Genomic DNA, 17,344 nt, shown 5'->3' with positions numbered 1-17,344 from the left:
CGCCCTGCCCGCGCCCACCGCCGCCCGGCCCCAGCGCCCGCCGCCGCAGCCCGAGCGGGGCCCGCGGGACCCCGGCCCGAGGTAAGCGCCGGGCGCGGCCTCGCCCGCCGCGGGGCCTCCGCCGCACGCGCCGCCCGGGTCCCTGCGGAGCGTCAGGACGTTACGGCGGCGGCGGCAGCGCCCGGCCGCCCGCCCGCCCCGCGGCCCCCCCCGCCTCCTCCTCCTCCTCCTCCTCCTCCTCCTCCTCTTCCTCCTCCTCCTCCTCCCTGCCAGCGGGAGCGCGCCCACGCGCCCCTCTCACCCCCCCGCGCGCGCCGCCCCGCAACGGGCACCGGGGCGGGGGGGGGGGGGACGGACACACCGCGACGGCACCCGGGGCACCCCCTGCCCGCCCGCCTCGGCACCGGGGAACCCTCCTGAGACCCTCCGCCGGCAGCCTCCACGTGCAGCGCCCTCCACCCCCGTGCACCCCACTCCGCAGAGCGCGACCCCCCTCCTCCCCCAGCCGTGCAGCCGCAGCCCCCCCCGGGCACCCCCTCTCTGTGTCCCCCTGTGCTGCGCTCCGTCTTCTTCCCCCCTCCTTGAGGCCGCTCTCCGTCCTCTTGCAGCTTCCCTGCCGCTCTCTTCCGGGCAGCCCCCCAGCCAGGCACCCCCAGCATGTGTCCCCCCAGCCCCGTGCAGCTGCAGCCCCCCACCCGTGCTGTCTGTGCTGCTCTCCATCTCCTCTCTCCATGTACCCCTGGGCACCCTCTTGCACCCCATGACTCCCCCGCCCTGTGCATCTCTGTTTAACCCCCCTGAAGCCACCTCTCCATGCATCCCCTCTCTCCCAGTACCTCTGTGCATCCACACTGCATCCCCCTCTCTGTGCTCAGCCTTGCTGGCTGCCCACAGTCTAATCTGGTCTCTGCCCTCTTGATGCTGCACCCCAAAAATCTCTGTGCTCTCCCAGCTGTGCTATGCTTTTTTTCTTTTTATGTTTTCTTCCTCGCTTCGCCCCAAATCTTTCCCACAGCCCTTGACACGCTCTCAGCACCCTGCAAGGTGCACCAGGAGGGACAGGCATGGACACCCTGAGTCCTGGTAGAGCTGGGGTGCCCCTTGTCCCCCTCCACAGCCCCACTGCTGGTGTGTTTTTAGCCACTCTTTCGATTACTTATGTTTTCAGCCCTCTTTTTCTCCATTCAGTGCTGGTTCCTGCCCAGAGGCATCTGAGCAACACACGTGGAGTTCAGTCCCGTGATGCTGGGCAGGATGTCTGGGGCATCCTGAAACTGAGTCCCAGCTCAGGGGTGTTGTGAGTGATGCTAATCGCTAAGTGGGAGGGGTTTTACCCCAAAATGAAGGACAAGGTTAGGGATAGTGTGACAACAAAAATTGGAGTGGTTGAGCTGGAGGCAGCTGAGCATCTGTGCTGCTGTGAAAACTGAAGTGCTTCTGCTGGTGGCTTTGTGCTGGGCTGGCACAGAGGGGCCATTCCACCTTGGATAGACCCTGTGGGCTCCGTGGAGGTAAGGAGCACCTCGTGGTGTCCCTGTGGGTCAGGCAGGTGTTTCTGCAGGGCATGACCTTGGTTGTGAAGTCGCACTGGACATGCTGGGTCAGTGCTCTGCTCCAGCCGTGGCCTGGGGAAGTGCTGGGAGCCAGGTGGCATCTCTGCTGTGCTCTGTGCCACTGCTTGGAGTCCTCCATGGGGGTCTGAGCCTGGAACAGCCAAACCTGGATGAGGTGTTCCCTTACCTGTCTCTGTGTGGGCTGCACCAGTGCTGTAGGTGCTGTAGGAGATGCTTAATAGGCACCAATTCTCCTTACCTGGGCACGGGCTGATCCCCAGCATTGTGGGCAGCAAGGCCCACAGTGGGAGGGAATTCTCCCCCTCTGCTCTCCTCAGGTGAGACCCCACCTACAGTGCTGCATCCAGCTCTGGGGCTCCCAGCATCAGAGGGATGTGGAGCTGCTGGAGCGAGTCCAGAGGAGGTCATGGAGATGCTCTGAGGGCTGGAGCACTTCTGCTCCAGAGGCAGGCTGAGAGAGATGGAGAAAAGAAGGCTCTGAGGAGACCTGATAGTCCCTTTCAGTTCCTAAAGGGGCTCCAAGAGAGCTGGAGAGGGAGTGCTGTCTTACATCTATTGCTGATTTATTAGAAATACACACTTTGAAATAGTTTCCAGATGTCACTGTTTCTGCGAGCTTGAAGTGCTTTTTTGTTTTTTTTTTTTGTGTGTGACTTTGGAGGAGGGAAGAATCCCTGTTTTACTGTGGAGGAGACAGTGACAAGCTCCTCCAACAGTGTGAAATCGTGAGATAGTTTGAAATACATTTGGAAACGCACCTTCAAACTGAGTATCTTCAGAGAGTTTATGATGGATGCCAGGAACATTTTTTTTTTGGACCTCTTTCACACTCTGCCCTTCACCTCCTGCACCCCAGTCCCACCCAGGCCCATCATTCTCACCCAGCCTGCAGAGCATGTGTTGGGTTGAGCTTCCCCTCATCCTTCCTCCTGGGATGGAGCACTTGGGGATTTGCTCATCCCCTTCTCCTTAGGAGCGTGGGGTCCCTGCAATCCCTTCTCTCCTTGCTCCCACCACACCCAGGATCCTTCCGTGACCGAGTTCATCTCCTGACTCTGGGCTTCCCCCGTTTCTCCACAAGCAGCTGGTGACTGCGCTGGTGGCTCTCCCGCTCCGGCCACGATGGCGACGCCGGACGTCAGTGTCCACATGGAGGAGGTGGTGGTGGTGACCACGCCGGACGGCGCGGTGGACGGCGGTGGCATGGAGGAGGTGAAGACAGTGCTGGTCACCACCAACCTGTCCCAGCACGGGTAAGAGATGGGGCTGGTGCACGCTGAGGGGATGTGCTGGAAACCATCCCACGCATGGTTGTAGGTTGGGATTTATCCCCCACTGCTCCCTCCTGCATCCCTGCTCATGGTGGGGACCTCAGTGGTGGCCATGGAGTGTCCAGTTCCTTGCTAGGGCTTCCACAGAGGGCTCTGCAGCTCTGTGCAGAGCAGGCTCCACTCTTTTCCCTCTTTTGAGGGGAGGAAAAAAGACCAACCCAAAATTCCTTTTTCTGAGTGGATTTTGATGTTGGAGTGGACACAAATCCAGTTGGAACAGAGCACCAGTAGCTAAATCAGTGTTTTTCTGCTATTTATTTTATGATGGCTGTGCTGAGCTCTGAACTCCCAAGAGACAAGTTTATCCTCACCAGGCTGAGGGTGGTGCAGCTGAGCTCCCCTTCGCTGAAGATTGAGAAAGTTTGGGGTTGGCTGGTTTTTGGCTGAGCTCTGCAGGAACCTCCACTGCCAGCAATAGGAGTGAGAGAGGTATCCTTGAAACAGTGCTTCCCTGAATGGAGAGGCACTGCTCAAAAAAAACAGAGTAAAGGTCTGATTGTTCAAATGCTGCTGTTTTGCCAAATTTCTGCCTTTTTTGTTGGCATTTTATATTCAGGACTGCTGTTTGTTCACCTGTGGACTGTTCAGTGGCAGCTTGCCAAGGCCTCAAAGCCTGGCTGGTACCTTGAAGGCCCACATAGCAATGGACTCTTTGCTTTATTTCTCTGTGGTTTTTTGGGTGGGGCAGAGCCCAGAGCCCGTTTTTGTGTTTTGTTCTTTCAGTGTGCAGAAAATCCAAGTTCACACCTGGAGCTGCATCCAGGCAAGCTTGTCTGAAATAAGTGGGTGTTGAATGGCTGTTTATTGCTCTCCACAAGGGGTTTGTCTTCTTTTCTCAGATGTGTCTTTGTGTCAGTGCCCTGGGGCTTTGGGCAGGGCAGAAGGTGACAGCTCAGTTCAGGAACCGTTCCCCTTGTGAGATAAAGCCCATTAATAGATGAATTTTTGGTAAAGAATGGGCAGGGACAGGCAGAGGCAGGGCTGTTGGTGCTAGGATGGGCAGGATCTGCCCTGCTCTGTGAGTGTTTCCAAAACCTTTTCAATTCCCAGAAGAGGGGTGATGGCAGGGAAGAAGGGCTCTACTCCTCTTGTTTTCTGTCCCATGGAGACTCCCTTGTCTCCCTCAGTGGAGAAGCAGCCAGATGTGGCACTTGGGACGTGGCTGCTCTTGGATGCAGAATGGTTCCTGTTTGTCATGTGCCTCTAAGCCTCTACAGACCCATGTGCAGCATTGTGATGTTGTCTGGGAAAATGGATCATGGCAGAGGCTGGCTCAATCAGTTGGTTTCCTTTCACTCTAAGTTCCCTTCCTGTTTTTCTTTGGAAATCTTTTCTCTCCCTCCCAGTGTCCCCTGGATGGTCAGGAGCAGGACAGCTCCACAGAGCACAGAGAGGAATGCTTTCATTTAGTCGCAGCTGTGAGCAGAGATGTCTTGGCATGTATGTAGAGATTCCCTGAGGGTTTTTCATGCATCTCTCTGGAGAAGAGCTCCTGGACAGGCTCTTTGCTCCCCCATTCTTGGGGATGGTAGTGGGTTAATGGAAAGGATGTGAATTTTGGTGTCACAGAGTAAAACCTGCCTGACTCCCCCCACTGAGCAGTGAGGGCTGGTGGTGGGTGGCAGCACGAGCCACCCATGGTCTCTCTGTGGCCTTGGACAGTTGCCCCCCCAGGCTCTGCTCCTCCTAGGGCACTGTCACAGGGGTGCTGGCTCCTTCTCCCTTTCCTTCTGATTTCCCTCTGCAGGCCCAGCTGGTGTCAGGAGAGCAGCTGCAGGCACGGGCTGGGATCCCTTGCTGTTGGCTCGGTCACAACTCACATGGGGAGCTTTCTGTTTGCCTGGGTGTGACACTTAAACCAAACTCAGCTTGGGGGTTGGTGCCTTTTTCTAGTGCTTATCTGGGTATGGGTTTGCTATTAAAAAAACCCGCTGTACAACCAATTGTTAAGAGCTTAATTAGTTCATGTGTTCTTAAGGAAACGGCTGAGGGAAATGGGAAAAAAAAATAATGAGCAAGAAGCTTTTCTCTTTGGTCTGTGAGAGAAGAGGATCTGTGCTTGATGCTCTGATGAGTTGTATTTCTGATCAGCACAGGATTCTGGGGGAGACTTTTCTCTCTCAAGTTTCCAGGCAAGGCAGGAGCAGAAAAGAAAGGCGATGCCTGCCCGCTGAGTTATCTGCACATGCTTTCTTCTCTTCCATCTGGTTTATGGATCCTCCTGGGGAGGAAGATGAGAACCATCCTCCCCTGCCTTCGTCATGGCAACTGGCAAAAGCAGGGCCAGCTGGGGGACTGCACTGCTGGGGCTTGGAAGGTGTTTGTGTTTTCCCTTGCATCTGCCTCAGTCTGTTTGCCTGGAATGGGATGGGAGAAACAGCATGGAGACACTTGCCTTTTTTTGTGGTTTTCTCTCCTTCACGTGTCCATGGCAGATGCAGACTTCAGTTGCCTGAATTTTTCATACAAGCTGGGAGTTGGTTTATTTGTTTTCCTCTGGAGGTTAAAGGCATGGGCTGGGTTATTCCTCCCCATCCAGTTGTGCCTTTTGGTCATTTTTCAGAGTGGTGTAAATGTGGTGGAGTCCTAGAGGAAGCTCTGAAAGGTGCTGACTTTTCTGCTGGAGGGTTTCTTCTGGGTAGGTTGGTGGAGGTTCTTGATCTGGAGGCAGGTCAGGGCTGTGGGGTGCTGGGCTTTGCATGCCAGAAGGGGTTGCTTCCTCTGGCATCCTGCTGAAGTGCCACTGCTGGCCTTTCACCTGGAGAAATGCAAGAACCCAGCAGCAAACTGATGAAAAAACCCAGGTTAGAATTCTTCTGTTCTTGTGTCAGACTGCCACTCGTGTAATAATCACCTGTGTGCAAATGCCTTAGCTCAGAGTTTACCTTTCTGAGTCCTTTCACGTTACCCTCCCCGTGCTCTGCCAGGGCTCTGGGCTGGTGGTCGCTGTGGGCTGCAGAGTTGTGTCCATCTTCCTTCTGTCACAGCAGGAGCTGTCTCCCCTCTCTGGAGCAGCATCTGGGAGCCACTCACCTGGTGAGGCTGAGCTGCCGCCCACACCATTCCTTATCTCTGTGCTGCTCCCCACAGGTACCTGCCCTGCAGCTGCTGAGGGGAGGGATGCTTTGAAGCTGCAGTTCCACCCTGGAGCTGTGTGTTAGGAGCCCAGAATGGAAAAACCAGTTGCTCTTGAATTTCCTTGTCCCCGTGGCATCGCGGGTGAGAAATGTGGTTGCCAGTGAGTCACTAGGACTGTGTTTTAATTCACCCATGGTATCAAACTGAGGGAGGTTTCAGGTTTATTTTCTCTGTGGAGTCTTCCTAGGGAGTTTATATGCCAAAGTATGTGAAAAGCTAATTTTGTGTCTCCCCCTGCCCCTGTGGGTCAGGCTTTCTGCCGCAATTAGTCGGCTTCAGTAATGCAACCAAACATACATCTTAAAAGGAGGGTAGACTTAGATTAGGTGTTAGAAAGAAATTGTTCCCTGTGAGGGTGGTGAGGTCCTGGCACAGGCTGTCCAGAGAAGCTGTGGCTGCCCCATCCCTGGAATTGTTCAAGGCCAGGTTGGACAGGGCTTGGAGCAACCTGGGATAGTGGAAAGTGTTGCTGCCCATGGGAGGGGGTTGGAACAAGATGATTTTTAAGGGCTCTTTGAGCCCAAACCATTCTGTGTTTGTTTGAAAACCCTTTAGGAATGGTTCCCACTGAGCACTGGCTGTGATGTACGGGTGAATCCATAAGGGCACCAATGTGGGCTCCCTCCCTTTGGGACCTCACCTCCAAAGCCAAGGGGGTGAGGAGCATGTCCCACATCCCAGCCAGAAGTGCCTGTTCCCTCTGAGAGTGGGAAGCTCCTTGGAGAGGCTCAGGGCTCCATATTGCTGTAGCAGAGCTGGGAGAGCAGTGAGGGAATGGGTTCTGTGCAGGATCCACTGTGTGACTCCGTGGGCAAAGCACCCAGAGAAGATGGAGATCTCGGTGTGGGGACAATGGAAGCAGTTGGATAGTCAGCTATTAATGAATGTCATGGATATATCAAGTTTTAAGAGGCTCAGAGATTGTATTGCAAGTGTCTGTAACTCGTGTTATGTTATCTCTGCTCATGGATCTGCTCTTGGGGTTTATCCAACTCCTTTATAGTGTCTCTGTGGCTCCTTGAGGTCCTGCTCCCTGGAGCATCCTGCATACCAGGGAATTCAGCCAGTCCATTGCCCAGACAGCAGCAGCGTGTTTTGCACATGTTTTTCCTGAGGAAATCTCAGGCAAAGCTTCCAAAGGCTGGCAGTGACTTCTGAGCAAGGGGCTGTGCTGACAGCATCTCTCCATGCCAGCTCTCCAGCACAGGCTGGGCTGGAGGCAGATCCATAGGGCTGGGATTAAAGGGGAGGCAAGAGAGAGCTGGCCAGGCTGCTGACAGGGGCTTGCCTGCTGTGGGGTTCTTCATCTCCACATGAAAAAATGGAGCTGAGCCTCCCAAACCCAGAGCTGACTCTTAGCTCTTGTGGGAAAATGTGATCCAAGGGACTTCTGAGGCAATGTCTCCACAGGGCATCGGGTGTGGGGGTGGCACAGCCACATGGCTTAAGAATGCCTCTGCCTCTTTTCCCAGCGGTGACATCAACGAAGACACTCTGGAGACTGAAAATGCAGCTGCTGCAGCTGCTGCTGCCTTCACAGCCTCCACAGACCTGAAGGAAGCAGTTCTAGGTAGGTCAGCTCTTTCCATAGCCCCTTGGTGGCAGCTCCACCACCCCAGTGTGCCACAGCCCTGTGCTGGTGTCAAATGGGACAGTCCAAGCATGGTTGTGCAGAGCTGCTGGGGCTCCGGGGTGTTCTCTTGTGGGCCTTGGGGATGCTCTCCCGGGGGTACCAGGGATGCTCTCCCAGCATCCAGGGGGCTCGGTGACCAGCAGGGGGCTGGCAGTGGCTGGCTGGGCTGCTGCTGCCCTCTCCTGGTCTGGGATGAGTCCTCGTGTCCGGCCATCCCTGGCTCCTGCCGTTCCAGCTTGCCACGGGGATGTCAGTTTTGCAGCAAATTGCTGGCTTTGGTTGCCAGTAAAAGTGAGTTGAGGGAGCAAAGACTGATCAGCTGGGCTAGTGTTGACTTAAAACCAGTTTTACTTTAAAACCAAGGGTGACTCCACCCAGGTAACATCATTCTCTTTTATCAAGAATGGATGGCTTCTCATATTCCCTGTGCTCAGCTGCAGCTGGATTGGCATAAATCTGCCTGGGCTGTTTTGCCTAAGAAATTTGGGTAATTGAATACTTTTATAGCAAAGTGCAAGTGAGTGGTGGCCACAAACCCCAGCACACCCCACCATGCATCATGACTTTTTTTGTATTTCTGAGTTTCAAAACTATCATTGCATGTGTGGCTCGGGCATGTGAATCAGGAGCTGTGGCTCATGTTTCTCTTTGATCTGTCCCTTCCTCTGATCCCTGTGAGAAGTGAAGATGGCTGAAGATGAGGACAGTTTGGAGGCAGAGATTGTCTACCCCATCACCTGCGGGGACAGCAAAGCCAACCTCATCTGGAGGAAGTTTGTGTGCCCTGGAATCAATGTGAAGTGTGTGCAGGTGAGAACAGAGAGCCCAGCACTGGACTTGTGCTTTCCCCTTGCCCACATTGTGAGGTCACCTGGCTTGTCCTGGTTATGGTAAGCTTTGATCAGCTGCTTTGCATCAGAACCATGTCATGGTAGGAAAGGATGACATTTTCCTGGTGCTGGGTACTTGATACTTGTCCTGACTAAATTGTGTCAATCTGGCTGGAGAGATGGTGCCTCAATTTAATGTGTTATTGAAAATTTGAGAAATTTGGGTACTTGCAGTATCTGCTCAGTTGGAAAGTTGATCGTTTGAGGAATGTATTGATTGAGGACCTACTGAAGAGTTGCTGCTGTGTCCTGGGTAACTCATGGTTAAAATTTACATGAATTCAGGAACACGCCACGAGTGAGTCATTGCTGGCATTTGTACACAGCCTAAACAATACCCTGCTGAGGGAAGGTCTCCTTGGGCTCCCAAAGGATAGTCCTTGCCCTTCCCAGCAGAGGTGGTCTCCTCTATCCATGAGGCAGAGGATAGATGCTGCTGCCTCCTAAAATCTGTCCTCTCTGCACTGAGGCCCTTGTCCTTGTTCAGAGATGCAGTTTCTCAAGCAGTAACAGTGAGTTGCTCTATGTTGGTTAACATGGTCATGGAAAAGAGGAGGCCTGGACTTGGGAAATCCTTTGAGATGGGCTGTAATGCAGCTCCTAAGAGAACTGCCTGGGTCATGGTTGGGCTAGAGGATCTTGGAGGACTTCTCCAAGATCCACCCTTAGTGATTCTATAATTCTATGATCCTGCAGGTTGCTGTTAGGTTCAGGCATGTCTGGGTGTGTAAGGCAATAAAAGAAAGGGAAGAGTTGGCAGGGTGTGTGCCAGCTCCCTGAAGCTGGTTTGCAGTAGCAGGGGGTGTGCACGGCCAGAGAGGCCAGAGGTTCCTTGATACCAATGGTTGGGCTTGGGAGCAGGAGGTCAAAGACCAAAGACCAAATGGGCTTCTTCTCTCTCCCCTATGGGGCATAACGTGCCCCTGGACCCAAATGTTAGCAGTGCAGCCCAGCTTTCACTGAGTCTGTTGTTAGTGGGAGTGTGAGCAGCTCCCTGCTGTTAGTGATACTTTGCACAGGCTATGGGTGTTTTCCCAGCTGTCCTGCCTGAGCTGGGCAAACTCACACACCCCTGAAGCCTTGGCTTGGAGCAGCTGTTAACTAACTATTGGTGACAGCAGTGTTTGGCTTTAATCTTTCCAACTTGGGCAGTGTTCTCTGGGGTGGGGAGTGCCTGGCAGCCATCTGTACTGGGGGTGCTCAGTGGCACGTGGGGGCTGCAGCCGCCGCTGGGCACTGGGAAATGGCACCAGGCTCCAGCTGAACCCTGCTCACTGGGCACCCTTGGCTTGTTTATGGCTCGTGGCACTGATGTTGCACCCCTGCCTTTTGCAGTTTCATGATCACCTAATCAGCCCCAAGGAGTTTGTCCACCTGGCAGGCAAGTCGACCTTGAAGGATTGGAAGCGGGCGATCCGGATGAACGGGATCATGCTCCGGTTAGTGCCTCCCTTTGTGTCTCTGGACATTTTTTTCTGGGGGATTGTGGTGGGATGGAACAGAACCTTTGGAATGGCAGTTTTGCTGCTGAGGGAGCAAACAAACCACTCTAAACATTTGTCTTAATGACAGCCGGGTCCCAAATGTGGTCAGTCCAATGGCTTTGTTCTGTCCTTGTGCCTAGGGAATAATTTGGGGCAAGAAATATTTCTCTAGCCTTTTCAGGGCTTGAACCACACTGAGTTTCCAGCTGGTGTAGGGACATTGGAAATTTTAATGGCTATTGGTGGTTGGGCCATGGTGTCTGTGGATTCTCAGCGTGACTCACCAAATGAAATCAGTCTGGTCATCACCAATGCTCTGGTTGCAGCACTCCTGCTTGACATCACTTCTAAATAAGTCCTTGGCAAAAAAAAAAAACAAAAAAAAAAAAAAAAAACAAAAAAAAAACCCAAAAAAAACCCCTTTATTGCAAACATTTCTCTTCTCTAGTATTAACTACAGTAATTCAATTCCTCTATGGTCCTTCTGAACACCAGCCTGAGACTGTGATTTAATTAAAGTCTTTCTCTGCCTTTGGGCAGGATAAAAAAGAATCACCTCTTTCCCCAGGAATTGTCAGTGGTTTTGTGCTCTTTTCACAGGGTGACATTGCCTTTCCCTGTATTATTCTGCTTCAATGCAGGCATCTCCTGTATTCCTTTTAAGCAGCTTTTGCTCCACATAAATTTTGCATAATAGGTTTAGGCTTTGTCAAGGCAGGGCTTTGAGAGGGGGAAAAAAAACTTGAGGGGAATGTCTGAAGGCAAACCCAGCAGCCCATGGGAGCAAATCTCAGGAAGCTTAGGTGGTTGTTGGCCAGCAAGGCTTGGGAGTGGTTTGGAGATAACGTTTTTTGATTGGAAGATCCCATGTTCCAGTGTTGCCACTCCCTTTGAATGAGATGAGAGACCTGATTTTAGTTTATAAATAGGGTTATGTTCTGTCTGCTTTTGAGCTATAGAGTCAAAAAGGCAAGAAAGAAGCTCCCTATGGTCTCACCCTGAACCGACACTCCAGCTGATCCTTTGGTTGGAAGCTGCAGCTTTGGAGAGGATGTGCTGGTGGCACCAGATAGGGGCTCTCTCTTCCCCTTCCTTCCTCAAGAAATGAGTTAATCAGTCCCAGTAAGGGCTCCTGTTGGCTCTGCCTGCTCTCCTGGCATTTTGGGACTCAGAAGTTTGGGGTGAAGACTGCCAGGAGCGATCTCAGAGCTCTTAGCTGTTGCTGATGTGCCTGTCCTTGTGCTTGCTCCTTGTCTTTCAGGAAGATTATGGACTCAGGAGAGCTGGATTTTTATCAGCACACAAAGGTCTGTTCCAACACCTGCCGGAGCACCAAAATTGACCTGACAGGAGCCAGGGTGTCCCTGACCAGCCAGACATCGACAGAGTACATCCCTCTGACTCCTGCCTCTGCCGATGGTACGTGCAGCCATTCCTCACCCTCAGCAGGGCCCTGACACGTCAAAGCTCACGAGTGCCACGTAACCAAGGTCCCTGTGGCTGCCCCATCCCTGGAAGTGTCCAAGGCCAGGTTGGACAGCACTTGGAGCAATCTGGTCTAGTGGAAGGTGTCCCTTCTCATGGCAGGGGGTTGGAATGAGATGAATTTTGAAATAATTCTGTATTTAACTGCTTTTGTCCCTGAGCATTAAGAACAACCCTGGCCTCACACCCCAAGCTCTTGGTGGTGCCTCTGGGACAGGATAAGCCCCTTGGCTGGTTCTGCAGAGCACCCATCCACCACATCCTGGTATTGTGGTGAGGAAGCTGATGCTGCTGCACAGCCAGCCCACTCCAAGAACCCCTGTTAAACATGAGCTCACCAATGGGAGATGTTTGCCAGCTGCTGGGCCGTGCTGAAATAACCAGAGCCCTGAAAGCTGTGGAGTAAAGGAGCAGAGGGATTGGATTTAATACCTGCAACTGAGCATTCCAAAGGCTCTGCACAGCTCTGTGGGACTCTGGCCAGATTCCCATCCATCCCGCTCCCGCGCACGACACGAATGACGCCTGTTCCCCGGCTCTATGGTAACAAAACTGCTGAGATTTGGCAGAGCTGGAGGGAAGGAGGGATCCCCCCTGCATCCCTGTGCAGTGGGGGGCTGCTCTTCCCTTGGAGGCTTTAAAAACCCTCCAGACAAATGGTGTCTGGGTAAAAAGGGCTGCCAAAAAAATCAGACTCTAAATCTGTTTGACTTTTGCCCTGAGCAGTGCTGGTGTGTTTTCAGGGGGGAACAGGAGGGAAATGCTGCTCTCAGGCATGTGTTCTTGTGCTGCAAAGGTTGCAGGAGCAATCCCTGGGGATTGCACTCTAATGTAGGAAAATAAGTACAGCTGGCACAGCACCCACTTGGGCATCTCTGTTCAGCATTGAGATCTGCATTCAAACAGATGTGATCCTCTGCAATATAAAGGAGAAGTCACAGAAATGCAGCAAGGGAGTGCTTCCTTTGGAAACAGCCTGTGAAAATACAGGTTAAAATGAGGACCTGGGAATTTTTTTCTCTTCTTTTTTCCTATTGGTTGCAGTGAACGGATCCCCGGCTACAATAACCATAGAAACATGCGAGGATGCCAGCGATTGGAGCACCAGCATTGGAGGTATGGCTGGGGATCCCGCAGGGCTCGCTGGGTGGAGGAGATGTGGGGAAAGAGGGAAGCAGCAGGGTAAGGAGCAGGAAGGACCCTCTTAGCAGAGCAGTCTTGCATGAGCCTCCACTGGGATTATTCCTTCTCTGCTGATGGAATAGCACTGTGTTACATCCCACCGGTGTGCGGGCTGGCTGCGCAGCCTTGCGATTAAGTTGTTTCCAAGAACCAACAAATCAAAGCCAGGGCCAAATGTGGCTCTAGGAAAAAAAAAATCTTATCAGAGAGGTCATGAAATCGTTCTCCTTGGTGCTACTGGCTGCAGCAAAGTGTCCTGTTGGTGTGGGACAGGGGTGGGGAGAGCGTATCCTCCTTTGTGTCCGTGCTCTGGCTGGGCTTTGCCCCAGCCCCGTGACCTCAGGGGTCTCTCCCAGCCCAGCAGGACTGCACCCCCTGCAGGGGTGTCCACAGGGAGCCCATAGCAGATTACCATTAAACCCTGTCGAGGATTTTGAGGTTCTCCCTTGCTTCCTCTTTCTCCAGATGACACCTTTGCTTTTTGGCAAGGTCTGAAGGACAGTGGTCTCCTAGAAGAAGTGATCCATGAGTTCCACCAGGAGCTGGTGGAGACTATGAAGGGCTTGCAGCAGCGAGCACAGGATCCCCCGCTGCAGCTCGGGGGTAAGGACCTGGACACGGGTGGTCAGTCATCTTGGGAGAGGGGCTTGTGGATTTTTTTATCCTCAGGGATATCTGGATGGCACACATAGCTCATCATAAAAAAAATCTCACTTCTGGCTGATTGGTGAGACTGGGTTTGGGGATAATTTAGGTGACCTCAGTTCTCCAATTCCCCGTGCCTGGGGCTTCCTCTCTGCTGGCACTGGGTCTGGACAAATGCTTGGCTTGGGATTGAGGTGGAATTTAGGCCATTGGAATAACGATGCAGCAAGCAGCTACTGTGCCAGCAGATTTCTTATCACCCCTGCTAGGCAGGAGAGGACTGTTTACATGACCAGTGACCTCTTGCCCTTTCTCATGGCTTCTGCCTTCTCCTCTTCCCCAGCCTCTTGCATTACCCTCCCGCCAATTTTGGCTGTCTCAGCTGGACATGTTTGTTGTGTGGCTTTTGCCAAGCCACAAACAGTTTGCGCAGGGAATTTTGCTTCCTCAAAGATTCTGTGTCTTGTTTTTAAGATGCTGTTTTACTCAACAACGTAGTCCAGAACTTTGGGATGTTGGATCTGGTCAAGAAGGTCCTGGCCAGCCACAAGTGCCAGATGGATCGCTCGAGGGAGCAGTACACACGGGATTTGGCAGGTACGCCCTGGACACACCAGTGTGGCACCGGGCATCGCTGCCAGCGCCTTATCTTTTGGGCTGAGAAAGTGGGGGTTGTGTTGAAGCTGATGGTTTTAAACCAGCCACACCAGGCATTGCCACAGACCTCTAGGAATCTTGTCCAGGATCCAGGCTGAGCCAAACCTCTTCTCTCTCCAGCTCTGGAGCAGCAGTGTGACGAGCACCGCAAGCGAGCGAAGGAGCTGAAGCACAAATCGCAGCATCTCAACAACGTCCTGATGACCCTCACGCCCGTCTCTGTTCCCACGCCTCTGAAACGCCCCAGGCTGACCAGGGCCACCTCCGGACCAGCTGCCATCACCTCCCAAGTCCTGTCCCAGCCAGCACAGCTCACTGTCACCCCTGGCGTGCCAGTGTCCCAGATTGCCAATCTCCCTCTTGGCAAAGTGGTCTCGGCCCTCCCTCCTTCGGTGCTGGGGAAGAGCCCAGCCCAGCCCCCCGCTGCCAGCTCCCCGGCCTCCCCTCTGCTGGGGGGGTACACGGTGCTGGCCTCTGCCGGCTCCACCTTCCCCGGCACGGTGGAGATCCACCCGGACGCTTCCAACCTGACGGTGCTGAGCACGGCTGCGGTCCAGGATGGCAGCACGGTGGTGAAGGTGGTGAGCCCCTTCCAGCTCCTGACGCTTCCAGGACTTGGCACGACCATCCAGAATGTGACACAAATAGCTCCCAGTGGGAGCACGGTCGTGACTGTCCCGTCCGGTGCCACCGAGGCTGCCGGGGACGAGCACGCTGCCGCCGCCATCGAGGTGACCGCAGTGCCTGATGAGGCGGAGCAGAAGTGAGAGGGGGGGACTTGCCTGGAGGGACGCTGGCCGTGCCACTCTGGGGGGAACTGCCTCTTCTCTGGCTGCGCTGTGGGACGAGGAGTGGTGTCACGAGGGGCACGGGCTAACAAGACTCAGAGCGGCTCGTGTTGGGAGCAAGGAGGTTCAGGTCAGAGGGAAGGAGGGGGGAGGAAGGATGCCTGGAGAAGGGAAAGGCAGAAATGCTCTGCCTTGTTTGGAGGAGGGAAGAAAAAAAGAGCTTATTTTTTTATAAAGCTTTCCTCCCCTGTTCTCTTGGAGTAGTTTTCCTGCTCTGGGTTGTCAGCCCAGCCTTGTTGGCTGGCACAGCTGGAGCAGTGTCCATCGGAGGAGTGGGCAGGAGCAGAGAGAAGGTGGTAGCAAAAGGAAGCTGCTGAGGGGTCTGATGTGCAGGGAGCTGGCTGCTCCCTGTCCCTAGGGGCTGCAGGAGTGGAGAGGGATGCCAAGAGCAGGAATTCTGTGGATGTGTACAATCATTGACACCAGGAAGGGCTCTGGCAGCATGGGCACGGGCCCTGAGAGGTTGGGTTTTGTGTGTGACACTGGCTTTGGGTGGCAGAAACAAGTGGGAGCTGTTGTGACAGTGGGCATAGTGGTTGCCCAGGTCTGCTGGGGAAGGAGCAGGAAGACAGGAACCCAGAGGACTGAGAAAAGCTGTGACTTTGGAGGATTTAGGGTCTTTTTCTAGTTTTCTCAAAAAAAAAAATCCATTATTGGGATTTTTTTAAGCCAACGGCGATTTTTAAGCAAAGCCCGGTTGGGAAGCTCGTTCTGCATGGCAGAGCCGTGCTGTGGAGTGTGCAGAGCTGAGCCCCACGGCCATGCTCCACTTCCTCACAAGGGCAGACAGACCCTGGTGTCCCCAGCATCCTGTGGGAGCCGGACACTGCCATCCCCTCCCTGCTGGGTTCAGGCAGCTGTTCTGTAACGGGGTGCTCGACCCCCCAGTTCTCCTTCAGCCACCCCACTTGCTGCGACTCGCCAGGTCTCCTGCCAGGGCCTGTGTGTCTCACAGTGTCTCTGGCTGGAAGGAGTCGGGTGCTTGGAGTGTTGGGATTTCTCCAAACTTGATCTGGCAACAGCAGCAATGACAGGTCACTTTATTGAGTAATAAATATTTTTTTGAAAGAATGTTGCTGGTTTATTGTGTTTTCTATGTCCAGGTATAACAGCTGGGATTGTGAAATGGGGCTAAGGCAGGACAGGAACACACTTCATTAAATATAAATGTACGTGTCCTCTGTTCCCTCTGGCCATGGGTGTGCAAGGAGCCTGAAACGTGGCTCCAAAGTCTGGTTGTCCATGGCACGGCTGGGACGTGACTGCACCCAGTGCTGATAACCACTGGTCCCCAGCCTGTGGTTAGGAGAGTTTTGACACGTAATCAGGAAGAAAAGTGATCTATTCCTCTGAAGCATTAGATTTTGTTTCGTTTTGGCTGAGACTCTGCTGAGGCCGTAGTTGATGAGGAGGAGTCCTGCCTTATCAGAGGTTTTTCCCTCCCAGCTGGCTGCTGCTAAGATATGGCCGTCATATCTCTGTACTTGGGACAGCAGTAGCATGTCAGACTGAGGACATATAAAGGGTTGTGATCACCCTGAGCTGCCTTTTGCCTCTCCAGCGTGAGCAGGAGTGCTGAGCCACACCTGAGGTGGGTTTCCAGCCCGAATTTCCCCCTTCCTGTGCCGCAGTGGTGAGTGAATGTCCTTCTGCAGCACAGGGACACCTTTCCCCAGCAGTGCCAGAGCTGAAAAGTTGTGGTGCCTTTGCCCAGCCCTGGAGAGCTGTGGGCTGAGCATACTACTCCAGCCATCTCTGCTTTGGCAAATTCATCTGGGTTAGCCAGGGGCTGTGGGAGAGGGAATGATCAGGTGGAAAGGGGGCAGCTGGTGAGACCTCCTGGCTCCTCCTTACAGGTATCTGAGAGGTGGCAGTGGAGTGTGGGGTGGGACAGGATTTGTGTCAGCTCTGTGTTGGTGTGGCGCAGCAGTGGGCAGCAAGGACTGGGGGAGAGCAGAGCAAGCAGGAGGCAGCAGCTCTTCTCTGGCTCTGTGCACCTTTACCTGCCCTGGAGACTATAGATCACCTCACCGGCAAAGCATTCCCAGCGTGGGTGTACTCTGCCCTGCAAAGCAGCTCTTCTTTGGGATGTAAACAGCTCCCCAAGCAATAAAAGCTCGGCAGGCACATTTGGGCTGGTGCAATTCTCCCCTCCCTTTGCAGCAGCTCTCGGGGCAGCCGGTCAGGGAGGTGCCGGTGGGGCAGCCCTGTCTCCCGAGAGAGACCGCCTGGGACGTTCAGGGATGCCCCGGCGAAATGCTCCACGCCTGGGGTGGCTGTGCTGCTCCCGAGTGTGCCGCGGTGCTTCCCCGCCCGGCCGAGGGCAGCTGGGGGCTTGCAGAGTCAGCAACTCGCGGTAGGATGAGAGCCGAGAGGGAAAAGCAAAGAAGGGAAGTTGTCTGCAGCGAGTTGTATGCAGAGATTATCAGTGTCTGGATGAGTGGCCTTGGGCTGGATGCGGCCGTGGGCGATCTGGC

The 17,344-nt window shown here is 53.9% G+C and overlaps 2 protein-coding genes across 7 annotated transcripts in view; both read left to right on the top strand.

The window, feature by feature from the left end:
• GMEB2 (glucocorticoid modulatory element binding protein 2) lies at positions 1 to 15,938 on the top strand. Of its 6 annotated transcripts, none has more exons than XM_053993155.1 (10): positions 1 to 81; positions 2,659 to 2,827; positions 7,516 to 7,613; positions 8,356 to 8,486; positions 9,902 to 10,005; positions 11,312 to 11,469; positions 12,580 to 12,651; positions 13,183 to 13,320; positions 13,837 to 13,959; positions 14,140 to 15,938. In XM_053993155.1, exons 2-10 carry the CDS (start codon positions 2,697 to 2,699, stop codon positions 14,784 to 14,786), a joined length of 1,602 nt encoding a protein of 533 aa, XP_053849130.1. In that variant the 5' UTR covers positions 1 to 81; positions 2,659 to 2,696; the 3' UTR covers positions 14,787 to 15,938. The 6 variants fall into 6 exon arrangements, with proteins under 6 accessions (XP_053849130.1, XP_053849125.1, XP_053849127.1 ...); XM_053993150.1 differs by lacking the exon at positions 1 to 81 and adding an exon at positions 249 to 1,128; XM_053993152.1 differs by lacking the exon at positions 1 to 81 and adding an exon at positions 249 to 1,511.
• A 428-nt stretch (positions 15,939 to 16,366) lies between these two features.
• HELZ2 (helicase with zinc finger 2) overlaps positions 16,367 to 17,344 on the top strand; it is a 30,258-nt gene continuing 29,280 nt past the window's right edge. Inside the window, exon 1 of the mRNA XM_053992654.1 lies at positions 16,367 to 16,458. The gene's annotated coding sequence lies outside the window, so the exon portion shown is untranslated. The remainder of the gene's footprint in view (positions 16,459 to 17,344) is intronic.

The sequence above is a fragment of the Vidua macroura genome, chromosome 17 (assembly GCF_024509145.1).
Source record: "Vidua macroura isolate BioBank_ID:100142 chromosome 17, ASM2450914v1, whole genome shotgun sequence".
NCBI classification, from domain to species: domain Eukaryota; kingdom Metazoa; phylum Chordata; class Aves; order Passeriformes; family Viduidae; genus Vidua; species Vidua macroura.
Note: the sequence above shows the minus strand (reverse complement) of the source record. Positions and strands in the feature narration are given on the sequence as shown.

Excerpts from the sequence above, each read along its gene's own strand:
- GMEB2 (XM_053993150.1), top strand. The coding sequence starts at position 1,065 with ATGGACACCCTGAGTCCTGGTAGAGCTGGGGTGCCCCTTGTCCCCCTC. Across the intron at positions 13,321-13,836 it reads TCCCCCGCTGCAGCTCGGGG|ATGCTGTTTTACTCAACAAC; the intron begins GTAAGGACCTGG and ends CTTGTTTTTAAG. Across the intron at positions 13,960-14,139 it reads GTACACACGGGATTTGGCAG|CTCTGGAGCAGCAGTGTGAC; the intron begins GTACGCCCTGGA and ends TTCTCTCTCCAG.